This window comes from Zonotrichia albicollis, chromosome 2, assembly GCF_047830755.1.
Source record: "Zonotrichia albicollis isolate bZonAlb1 chromosome 2, bZonAlb1.hap1, whole genome shotgun sequence".
NCBI classification, from domain to species: Eukaryota; Metazoa; Chordata; class Aves; order Passeriformes; family Passerellidae; genus Zonotrichia; species Zonotrichia albicollis.
In genome coordinates, this window is record NC_133820.1 from 104,045,297 (window position 1) to 104,058,247 (window position 12,951).

The window sequence follows — 12,951 nt, forward strand, 5'->3', positions numbered from 1 at the left end:
ATGTTCTTCTAGAATATAAAAGGAGGGCTGATGTAAAGCTTTTAAATCTATGTTAGATACTGTCATACACTTGGAAATGCAAGTAAAAACAAGATATAACATTTTTCTCCAGTAGGTACTGGTGACAGAGAGTAATTGCTATAATGAGTAAGACCCTAATATTGATAAAGATTTGTATTTTTTAACTATAACAGTTGCTGGATCCCTATATGAGTACACTTTCAGGGAAAAAAAACCAAAACACTTGCTCCTGCAAGAATCATCAGTTGAAAGACATCAGTAACACAAATCCTAGGCTGCTTACTGCTCATATTCAACTCACTCACATCCTGCTCCAGTTTAGTTGCAACATTCTGTGTACACACACATCACACTAAAGGATCACGTATGCATTCACCTCACCAGAGCATATTTGATGTGGGTTATTTCTCGAGTGTCTTCTGCCATGAGGGATTTGGAAGAATCTTTGTAGGATCCTAAAAGGACTTTCATGTCCTTCCCTTAAAAGTCGGCGTTGAGACATGGGTGTATCTTCACCAAACTATTCAGCAAAGGAAATAAAAGTTCTCCTCTTTAGAATTACTCTCTTCTAACACAGTGGAAAACACTCTAATTTTGTTTTTAAATGTCAATGGAGTGTAAAATTATTTTGTCAGATTCAGATGGTACCAAAAATTATGAAAAAAGCCTCAGAATTCAAGTCCTGGAAGAGCGTGCAGTGCAGTTATTGGTATCGTATATGCTTTTCTTCAGGAACCAATACCTAGTTCCACTAGAAAGGAAAAAGAAAGATTGGTTGCAGTTAATGCACTGAAAATACCAAGATGTCTTCTGCATGAAGCTGCAACACCCTCTCAGTTCCTAGCATGCTGCACCCAGCAGACAGGACATCTTGCCAACAGTTTCAGTCTACTTTCAGTGGGATCAGTATGAATAAAAAAGTCACAGCTCCTCACACAAGCAGGTCAGACTAGCAAGTGACATTTTAAGAAAATTAAAAAAAGGTGCAAAACTGTCTCTATTTTAGTGTGTTATCCAAAATAAGTATATCCAAACTAACAGCCCTGTGCTGTTTAGGATGAAGGAAAGCCCCCACAAAAGATCCAGGTTGTCAATGCACTCCAGCCACACAGGGAAATCCAGTCCCAGTGCTCATCCCAAGTAGCTGGTACAATCACAATTGTACAATCACCTCCTTCTTCACATCCTTCTCCTGAACGTGAGGGATGTCCAGCTGCTGCAAAGAAACTCACGAGGTTTCTCCTGAAGAAAGTCAAGTTGAATGTCTTTGTTTTACCTTTACAGTCTTGCTCTGCACTCCGAAGACAGAAACCTCACCCTGGCACTTGCTGCATTTCCTACTTTGTCTCAAGCACCGGGTCTCCTTCAGGGACAAGTGCTATGCTCATGCTAGATTAGAAGAAAATACCATTGTGAATTCAATGCTGTCAGTTGGAAACTTCTCTTCAGTTCATTTGCCCAAAGTCAGACTCCCATCATCAATCCAACTCCTCTTCCTCCCCCTGTATTTGCACAGAGGAATGAACCCTTCAAAGGCAGAGCCCGTTCCCAGAATATGAGAGCAGAGAGGTCTTATGAGGAAAACCTGGGTCTTCCTGGGAGTTAACAAACAGCTAATAGGAAGGAAGGGAGGGGAAATGAATCCCAGGCTTTCTTAAAACATACCAGGAAACCCTATACTGTCTGCTCCCCCTGTCTCTTTCAGTGCAGGAGAGAGGAAATTGATAACGCTGCTTTACTTGGCAGTCAAAATTTTCCTCTCGATTCTGTTTAACCATGTCCTGTATGGCCACAGATCTGCCACTACCCAAATATATACCAAATGTACACCAAATGTATGTTTATGCATATCACCCTGAAGAAGAGCTTTAAAATATGAGGTATTATCTATTACTCTGAAAGCAAATTCAAACAGAAAACTTTAATTAAGTCACATTGAAGTAAATATTAAACACCCTATTACAGAGTATTAGTTTGCATACACTGTGTTAACAGAGAATTGTTACAATCCTAGCAGGAAGAGGTTCAACTTTCAACATGAAATCATGGACAAATGTGACAATCTTGAAACGCGACAACCAAGAAAAAGATTGAAAAAAATTTAAGAACAGATGAGTTTCATGCAAATATCACTTGTTTTGCAAATTGTTTATTATCAAGCAGATGGACCACTTCATCTTGCAGCTGTGCTGCATGTTCTGGATCAAAGGGTTTTCAAACTTAAGCACCCAGAAATGGACAGGAAGGAAGGATAGGAACTCCACCATGATACACACTGCCACTGTATTGTATACTCAGGGTTCAAAGAAAAGGTAAGACACAGCATCCATATTGGGCAAAATTCTGCATTTTCTTGTGCTGCTTTTCACTGGGGGCACAAAGCAGTGGGTCTGGCCAGATCAAGGGTAACAACAACATCCACAGAGACAGCACCACAACGTGTTCCCGGCTGAGCTTCCCACTGGAGGCACCAAATGTGGCCAGGAGATGTCTGTGGCCATTGGTCAGCCAGCAGGGCTTCCCTCCCACCTGGCAGGATAACCCCTTGTTTGGGGCTCTTGGGGCACATTGGCCTCATGACCTAAGGACCTGTTCTGACAAATCAAGTGGGATAAGGATGAAAATACACATCTTCTTTCAGCATCCAAGCCTCACTAGAAAATGAGGCAGATAGGATAAGGGAAAATGGCCTCAGGCTGTACCAGGGAGGTTTAGATGAATACTAGAAAATATTTCTTGACCAAAACATTTGACAGGCACTGGATCAGGCTGCCCAGGGAAGTAATTTAGTCACCATCTCTGGAGGTATTTAAAAAGACATATATGTGGCACTTAGGGACAAGGTTTAGCTGTGGACCCACCAGTGCTGGGTTAACGGTTGGACTTGACGATCTTAAAGGCCTTTTCCAACCTAAACGATTCTTTGAAAAGTGATCCTTAGTCCCAGTGCTGTTTTACATGTGTGATGACATCATTGGCACATGGTGAAAACCTCACTAGCAATTCATGTAGAGCATTGTTACAAGGAAAAAGGATGTTCTCCTTTCTTTCTTCACATCTCAAATGCATGCAGAAGATTGATGACTTAAACTGTAAAGTTGGTAAGTACACACAATCCTACTGAAATCTAGCCATTAGCTACATCCCTGTCCGCAAACAAGCTTTTAATCTTCTTTCAAGCACTCAAATTTGTGCCTAGAAGCAAAGAAATTAATCACAACAATGGCAATGGTAGTGCGCAATCAGAAGGAAACAGATGGTGTAATGCACTGTTTTCCAAACAGCAGCAGCTTCTATCTCCAGGAAAATAATCTGAATATTTTCCCTTGCTGCTGGCATTACTATAACAAAAGCTCCTATTTGAAGGACATCTCTGCTCTGTACAGCATCAGCAAATTAACTCAGAGTTTATAGACAACAATATTCTTTGAGTATTAGTTGGCAGAACCAACTAGACTGTACCTATCTCTCCTTTCACATCACATAAACAGTAACATTCAGTGGGTAACACCCCTCCAATTATCTTTAAATGACTGCAGACAGCCTGATGGAATCAATACAATTGCGGCAATGAAATAGGGCTTATTTTTCTCATGCTTCATTTCCAAGTCTGCTTCTGACTGCAGGCAGAGCGTTGCACATTGACAAAGAAGCAGCCACGCTGACTGACAGCTGTACACTCTGTGATTCCTCCTTTCCCAGGGACCTGCAAAATACTTTGAACAGCAACTTTAAGTTTTCTTGGGAATCATTAAATTAAGATGCCATCACTTTCTTCACCACTAAATGTTCCTACTACTCCTTTTGATCTTTTTGTTTGTACAGATGCCTTATCTTTACAGGACATCTCAAATGCCCTACTGTGATTTTCCTCCAAATCCTAACAATTATTTACAGGTCCCTCCTTACATCCTCACATTTGATGTGATGCTGAAAGATTCACACTAAGGAGCATGTATCCGTCCTAACTGTACAGAACAGCAGGCTCTGACACCAGAATCATCACTCTTCTAGAGTTTTTTCTAAATTTATTCCATTTCTCCAGACTTCTCCATATCTCCTAATAAGCCACTGCCCCCGGTGTTGCATTTCTCCTACTGTAGACCATGTTTTTCAGGGAAAAGAGTACATCTCACAGACTAGAAACATGGCAGCTCTCATGCACTTCAAGATCTCACCACGCACACAAGAGTCTCCCTGTGCACCCTGTGTCTTCCACCGACCCTCTCATTTTCCCTGGAGTTCTGGCAGGCAGGAGAAACTCCAGTATCAGAAGGGCCCTCACACACCCAGTACCAACCCAGAGGGCTGCAGGACTGATCTCACAGGAAGAATATAAAAGACTCTGAAAATTACATGGGGAACTACATCCACCATACACATCTGCAGAGCTCAGAAATTATTGTTTCTTGGATCACTTTCTAAAAGCAAATATAAGGGTACATACAAGCTAAATCTTGCCATGTGGATCTTCCAGCACACTTGCAGTAACAGTGGAAATGAAATGAGGGGGAAGAAGAGTGAAAATGTTGTTTAGATTCTTCTCTTTAAATCATGTGTCATCAATTATGTCCTGCATACTTATTTTGCTGAGAACAGTCATACAAACAGAAAGATAAATTGGACTCTTGCTACATTCTTGTATGGACTGATTGTTTTGCACACATTAAAAGATAATATACAAGTTACTTCTAATCTGAAATGTAAGTTGTTTTATTGAGCTGAACACCCACACAGCATAACAACTTAGCACTGATTATTATTATGCTTAGTCTTGAGCTTTTCTATAACCCTATAGAAGTGTTGAATTATGGCAAGTTGGTTGTGTTAATTTTTAAAATTGAAAACGAGTTGTCAAAGATTAATCCATGCCAGAGGCCAGTCATCAAGCTAAAACAATAAAGAATCAACTAGAGGTTGATTTTAAATGAAAAAGAAAATGCAGCTGAGATGTTAAAACCACTAAGGTTGATATTTTTACACCCACAAATCCCACAGGGTTCTTGTAGAGTGAAAATACTGAGAAAACTTGTCTGAAAATCCAGTAAATAAATCATTATTCATGGATATTCTAGATTCTTGAAACACAAGAAAAGACTGAATCTTCCTTTTTCAATGTGGATGAGATTAATATAAAGTTTAGGTACAAACATTTGCCTTTATTATTTTTATGCTTCTTAGAATTGGACAGGTGTGCTTATATTTCACTTTCAGACTACTCTAGCAGAACTTTCTAGCATAAAGGGGTCTTGTCAAGTATTCTAGAGAATCTGTCATCTGAAAATATATTTAATAAAATACCATTACATAGTAGTAGAAGCTGGAGTGGGAAGAAATTTCAGAAATAGGTATGAATGAAGATATATCTGGGTGAACCAAAAACCCACTGCAATCAAACTCAGTATCTCAAAAAAACATAGACAGCAATAAATATTCTTAATATTTTGATGCTGATTTATTAAGGGCTAGGTGTTTAAAGAATTATTTGGTATCACAAGAAATCTAGACAGAAACCCTGAATTAAGCTACAAGAGTGAGTTGCAAGAGTGAATTAGGTTAGTTGTCCAAGCTTAATCCTAACTGGATGTATCTGCTCAGAGACAAACCATGATTGTAATAAGCATCAGATGAATATAAGTAGATCAGGACTGAGATAAATGGACAGCTTGCATTCTATTTATACTTGCACATTATGCTGCTGAGCCACTTCTGCCAGTCTTTCTTCACAGCAGAAAGATCTCTCAAAAAAAATTAAACTAAAATAAATCCTAAACTTGATACAGTGTTTCATAATTTAAATGTACAGTGACAAACAAACAAAAAATTGCAATATATAAGATTAGGGTTTCAATATTCTGGAAGTCTTAACACTTAGTCAAGATAACAAAAAGCTCTTAAAGACAAACATCTGTCCCTCTAATTTAGGTAATCTTATATTGCATGTCTGAATCTCCTGAGGGTTAGCAATAAATGTGACCCTTCTCCAAAAGAACAAGTTCCTTCACCATTAGCAATAGAAAATACTCTGGAAATCACAGTGGATCAGAGAAGAAATCAGAGGAGAATGTCTTTTTATGATCAGCCATGTGAAGTGGGGTTTAACATCAAACAGGACAGCACTTCCACTTTGTCCTTTGTGTCCTTTCACTTTTGCAGGCAAATAGCCTGCAAACTTTCAAAACTTCAGAGATGTTCTAGGAAAGAGTAAGGAAACTGCATATACACTGACAAAGACCAGGAGGCAACAACATGGGGAAAGCCTGATTAGTATCCAGTGCCAATGCAAAGCAACAGGTAAATGGCATGGTGATATTGGAGCTAATTATGCAACTGCCACCTCCAGCTCACTCATTTACTTAATTTCTACCAGGTAAAATTACCTGGAAGGTGGCAATTACAGGTTGTGATTGAACAGGTCTGTCAGAGCTGTGAGGTCCACATTTTTGGTTTGCAAGGGTTAGGCCATAGTGCACACCAGCCAGCCTGCTCCTAAGTTTGTTATCAAAGCCTCAGGAATTTGTCAAGGCTATTGCAACATAAATTGTGCTAAATTAAGAAATAAGAGGCTGAGAAACCAAATACCAAGATGGCAAGAACTAAATAACAGAGGACTGTGAAACACCTGGACTGTAACCAATCATTCACACTGAGAAATGCAGGCAGAAAACGAGTGAACAGACAAAGGCACCAATCAAGAAGTGTGTATTTAGCAGTTTGTAGAACCTATACATATGTGTCTAATGTAAACAATAAACAGCTTCTGTTTGATCATATTGCTCAGTTGCTCAGGAGTCCTGGATTTCCTGCAATAGTGAAAGCATGTGAAGAGGAATCTGCTCCTGGAGACAGAAGCACAGGAAGCTACTAGGAATTATTTCAGTCCTAAGCTTGATGTGGACCCCTACTTACACCCAACTGCAGTTCAGCACTCCACTGTTGCTGCTTGGTGAGCCCAATGCAAGGGAGGGAGGAGACCACAGCAGGTGGGGGCCTGTAGAGAATGGATTTTTGCAGCAAGACAAGGAGAAAGAAAGTGATAGGAGACTTTAGGTGTCTGCACCCTGTGGAGTCACTGCAAGAAGAAGCTGCTGATGATAATCAGATAAAACAAATGGCAGCAAAAAGAAGTGGCTTAAGATGGTTTATCAAATACAGCTTTATTGACTATGTCCTATAAATATACTATTGTTTCAGGTTTATCCATCATTTGTTGCGCATACATACTGAGGGACAGTGGTCGTTCCCATCATGTACCAGCTAATAATCAAACTCAGGGACTCAGGACAAGTAGCTGACTTTATATATTGAGTTATGCTAGTGAAAGCAGTGTTCAAAAATCACCTGCATCTAATATGTGCATATACATGCCTATGCAAACACATATGAATGTATAGAAATTAATAACACATGCAGTCAACAACACTGACTGACCTCCCAGCAAACAGCTCTGTGCAGAATGAGCTGGGGAAGAGAGAACCAAAACCTGACATGGGAAAACTCTGGCTGGCATTTAGGAATTTTGTTTTTGCTCAAAAGATAATTCTAGTTCAAAAGTTCTATCTTTTAACAAGTACAGCAGGTACACAATAGTTTCCCATCAAGGTGAGTTCTGGCAGAATCAGGCAGAGACGGGGTTTGAATGCATTTACACTCTAGACAGACACTGCTGCTTTTCCCAACTGGATCTGCAGCATTTGAGATCAGCAAACAGCTCACTAATGAGATCTGCACTTCCTCATTTTCTCTGAAGGAGACAGAGCACCTGGGAACACATTTCTCAACTGTTCAAGAGGGGATGATTTTGCTGAGGGCCAGGAAAATGCAAACCCCATGATTTTGAGAAGGTCATTTCCTGCAGACGATACCTTAGAAAACCATGAAATACAAAACATTGTATAGACTAGTGCTGGATCAATGCACCCAGACAACTCCCAGCAGGGGTAGGGCCCGGCTACAGCTTCAGGTGTTCTCAATATCTAATGTGTACAGAGGGAAATCACTGCTGAGCACCTACATAAACAGAGGATGTTGTCTTGTGCTGCTTCCACAGGCAGGAGCAAACTTCAGTCTCTGCTACCTGTCGCCGTGTGCTTTGGACCCAAGGGATCTGGTGCTCAGTTCTCACATCTTCTCTTATCAGACTTCAATTCTTCTACACTTTTCACAATCCTCTCTTAGTCTCTTCATGAATGGGCTATTAATAAAATGAGAGTTTTCAGTTGAGTGGCTGCTTTGAAACTCTTCTGCATGCACTGTTACACCAATTACAAATGTATATGGCAGTAATCCACTCAGCACAGAAGTAGTGCTGTTAATACTTTACAAAGCTTGTATGCAGCTGTAAGTAATACCTTTTAGAGACCTTTCAGAAATGTTGCAAAAATCCCTAAGCTGTAAGAACTTCATACAATTTTTCTCAGGTTACTGCTAGGATCCAGCACAGCAGGTAGTGTACTGCAGTCTTCTGAAATGGCCATAGATATAAATCACATAAGTGTTTGGAGAAGGAATGAAATTTTCATAATATTAATGAACATTCATTAACTGCTGATTTTGATGATGCTCATGTCAGCCTCTAGCAAAGTAGGATTTTCCTGTGTACAGATAAGCATGCTTAATTGAACTGGGATGAAGGGATTTCTGGTAGGATGCTCAACAGTTTCCTAGACAGTCAAAGTTTTAGTTTGTTCAGAGTTAGTTTGCCTCATATTGCTTATCAGCTACTCAGTTTTAATTGACATATTTTAATTACATAGTCCTAATTAAAGACATAAATATATCTAAACACAGTGAGAGAGAGACCAAAGGTCTTTATGCCATCTGGAACTGCGAAGAACTACAAACCATGCTTTACTTGAGCAGTGAAAAGTTCTGTGAGAACCAAGAATCAACAATTTCCTTCTGAAAACCTAAAATAAATGCTGCATGATATGCAGTTACTATCACTGTAACCTTTAAGAAGACTAAGAAGATCATTCCATGTATAGCATCTTACCAACAAGCACCAACACTAAATGCAGCCACAATCACACAGGCACTTTGTTTGACCTGACTCCACACTGCTGCCAAAAGGAGGATTCCTGCTCTCAGTGACTTCTTGCTTCCTTTGTGTGGGCATTTGCATTTGTGCAGCCTAACAGTGAATTATGCATGGATATGTTCCAGGTAGGACAAGCAGAGACATGTGATGTGGCTCCTGGTTGAAGAAGTCAAATATGATGGTACACAAAGGGGCATGTGGAAAGCTGCTGAAATTGTAAATATCCATTCATTTCCAGGTTGGGTGCATTATTAAATGACTATTTCCTAAAATAGTACTGCAAAATGTGCTTGTGTTTGGATTCTTCAGCTGAGATGTCCACATGATTTAATAAAATAGCGCTAATAGCATAAATAATGACTATTTATGGTTGTACACTTAGAACACGAATAAAGGCACAATGGGTAAATACATCATCAGAGTTACAATTGCCAAACAAATTATTACACGTCAAAATGTGTTGAAAGACGCTGAAGATTTTGTAAATTAAATATATGAAGTAGAAACAGGCAGTGATGAAATCATGGCTCCTCTTGACATAGTCATGAAGCACAGAAATGCTGGGGGAAATAACATTATTGGTATGTAAGCTACTGAGAAAGAAACAGTCAAGACATTAGCAAAAAATCATATGTTATACCTTAGCCTGCATATTCTCCGATGTGACTAAAGCCTGAAAAGGGCACGCAGTGTGGGTCCCCATAGCTGTAGAGCCATAAAACCAAAGGTTCATCCCAGCTAACAGTCCCCTTCTCCCTCCCAAATTCTGATCTCCTTTGTTACATTTGGATTCACAGATTAATTTTTTCCAGACATTCTAAATGCTGTCAGTGAAGACAGCACTGTGGCAGCAGTTTTTATGTGTTCCTTTTTTATGCACAAGAAATGTTACACAGGCATGCTCTGCCGTCCAATAAGGATGTGTTTCTGGAAAGCCTGATCACTAAAAACATTATCCCGTTGCTTCACTCTTCATCACCACACTGACTTAATCAATCCCAGCTTTTTTGAGGAAGATGATGATGACACTGAAGATGGAACTGTTGAGGAAGAGGGACACAAGTGCTCCCACTGAAAGACTGATACTGAGGACTTGGTTTCAGGGATGCAACAGTGGGGATCTTTAAGGAGGGTGATCTGCTCCAGAAAGTTGGCATCTCTTCCAGGTGACAATTACACCATCCACCATGTCATATATACTGTCCCTGTGCACTTAAACTGAATGTATTTTAGTCTCTGCACACATCCCATCCACCCCACAGAAAAAGTAATTTGCTTCCCAAACAATGTCCAGGATTTCACCTGGGTGCTGACAACAGTTAGCAAAGCAGGATGTTCATGAATCAGTAGTGGAATGCCAAACTCAAGGACAGGATCATCAAGGGAACTGGTCCTCTCCTTGTGCAATCCAACACAAATCAGGGACATGGTCATAGGAGTAATCTTTGCTCAGATTTGTGATGTGTAGGTCACCAGCTTCAGGTATGTCTATTAGTTATGTACAGGTCTGCCTGGGATATTTTTTATTTTGTATCCCTAAATACAAGCAGGGCATCTGGAAAGCATTAGGCAAACAGTCTTTCTCCTTCAGAAGAATGTATGTGATTTCCAGATATATCCCAGGAGTGAGAAGCAGGTAAGAAAACAAAAAAAAAGCACAGATACTGCAGTTCATGTTAAATATATACAACACTCAATTATCTCAGAACTCCCCAGCTGCTCTCGAATCAAAATAAATTTAGATAAAAACCAAAGTAGTATCAGAGAAAAGGGCTGTTAATGAGTGCAGAAATTTTGCAGAACACAGGTTTAACTTTACTTTATAAGGCTATTTATTAAACCACAAGTTATACTCTGCTCTGCTTTGCAGCTACATGCCTGGACTTTGCTGCTGTTCTGGATACTAATAATATCTTGCCACATTTCCCTATGTACAACCATTTAATTAACTATAAACATTTAAAACAATCTGTGACAACTACTACAATATATACTGTATGAATATGGGAAAAAAACCCCAAACAGTAAATAACTAAAAGAAAAAACTGACTACTAGGAAAATTGATGAACAAATTATTTTAAGTTGCAAGACCTAGAAGCCATCATAGAGTCAGTGTGTCTTGATCCATTTAGAGTGAGCTGCAAAATTTTCTGCTCTGCCACAATGGCACTGGTGCACCTGCACACCTTGCTGCAGAGGTTTTAACCTGCAGGAAAGCTTCTAACACTGCAGAATACCACCAAAATCCACCAGCCAGCCAGGCAACAGATTTGATGCGCCCTGTCTCTGTACCTATGGACACAGGAGACTCCTGAACCCCTCCATCCTGGATCATCTCCGCTGTTGGAGGCATTCAAGACTCAACCAAGCATGTCTCTAATAAGCAGATTAGATTTAAACTGGTGGTTGGACAAGATGATACCCACAGAAGCCCTTTCCAATCTAAATTATTCTATAATCATCTGATCCATTTAGCTCCCTTGCTGTTATCCAGCACTGTGTTCACTGCTTTGATTCCCACAGAGGAAAAGGGAACCATTTTCCATGCTTAATTTATGTCAGTTGTTTCCATTTCCTAGTGAATTAATAATTTAGCAGAATTTTATCTTCCTCATTTTAGAGTTATGCAAAGAGGCCAAGTGGTAAAGTAAAACATTAAATTATTTACAAGTTGTACACACATGCAGGCAGATAAATGGTGCATCATATATTTAACAGTTGTTAGAAAGTACAAAAACAATAGGCATGACAGCCAAAGTCCTTTGTCTAAGGACAGAAAAGTAATCTTCAAGTTTGTGTTAATTTTTTCAACATAAAAAAGGCTAAAGCAAATGTATGTAAGGTAGATTCAAAGTTTGTACAAACTTCAGAGCTACAGATTAAGCAGTTTCTGTCTGCAAATGAAGGAATGAGGCTCCATTGCCCTGCTGGCAAAATTCTTCACAAAAGGCAATTAAAACCCTGTTCCATGTTTTAGAAAGATGGAATTAAATAAATCACAAGTGTGCAGAACTGTCAAGTGTTGGCAGATGATTAGGTTATCACAGACTGGGAGAATAAATTAAAAATTCATTTGTAATGGGTGGACAGTGCTATTAAACAAACAAATCCTAAGTCCTCAAGTCTCCAATTACCAACCCTATTCAGTTTGCTTGAATAAAAGATTGCATCTTATTCTGGTGCTCAAGAAATATAGAACTAATACTAAACTGCTGAATTTTTATACAACTCCAAATAACCTCTACACATGATGAAGACAAGGACAGCAAACAGAATTCTTCAAAATTCAATCTTTCTATTCTAATCTTTTTATTTACTGCCTTATGCATGCAGCTGAACAACTTCCTTCAAATAAAATTTAACCTAAAAATAGGTTTGGAAAATGGAAATAGTTTTGAACACCATGCTCTGAGTATTTTCTACACAGAAACTGCAAAGCAGAGCGGAATACCACACTTCCCCCCCACCCCCCATAACTTCACATTGTTCTTGAAAACTGATTTTAAATATATTTCTTTCTTAATGTGCACATATTTTACACAAAGACCTTCTGTTAAAATCCATCTGGCTATCTGAACCCCCCTTTCCCCTGAATGCACACAGAGAGACATAGTCATTAAAGGATTGGCAGAACAAGATCTCCTTTCTTTTCTGAAGGGGGCCCTTCCAACAAAGGACCTCCAAAAGTAGCATTTATTGTTAGGTGCTGGGTGATGCAATCTTCATTCATCAGCAGTAAAGATTGAGGATCTGCTTCCTCCAAAGTCCACGTCCTAACAAGCAGACATATCTCATATCCACACTCTATTAGCATTCTTCTGCCCTCTGTTTCTGACAAACTCTTCTGGCATGTCCCTGACTTTAGGTTCAGCAGGAACCCCTTTGAGCA

General features: G+C 39.5%; 1 protein-coding gene across 10 annotated transcripts in view; it reads right to left on the bottom strand.

The window, feature by feature from the left end:
- MCF2L (MCF.2 cell line derived transforming sequence like) overlaps positions 1–12,951 on the bottom strand; it is a 156,694-nt gene that overhangs the window by 95,731 nt on the left and 48,012 nt on the right. Inside the window, exon 1 of one of the 10 annotated variants that reach the window (XM_074535934.1) lies at positions 8,036–8,058. The exons of 7 other annotated variants lie outside the window; for them this stretch is intronic. Coding sequence is in view for 2 of the 3 variants with exons in the window: in XM_074535927.1 (XP_074392028.1) it covers positions 403–523 (121 nt within the window). In the remaining variant the exon portion in view is untranslated. Of the gene's footprint in view, positions 1–402; positions 1,584–8,035; positions 8,059–12,951 lie in introns of those variants that run through there. 2 more of the 10 variants (XM_074535927.1, XM_074535935.1) reach the window with 2 other exon arrangements.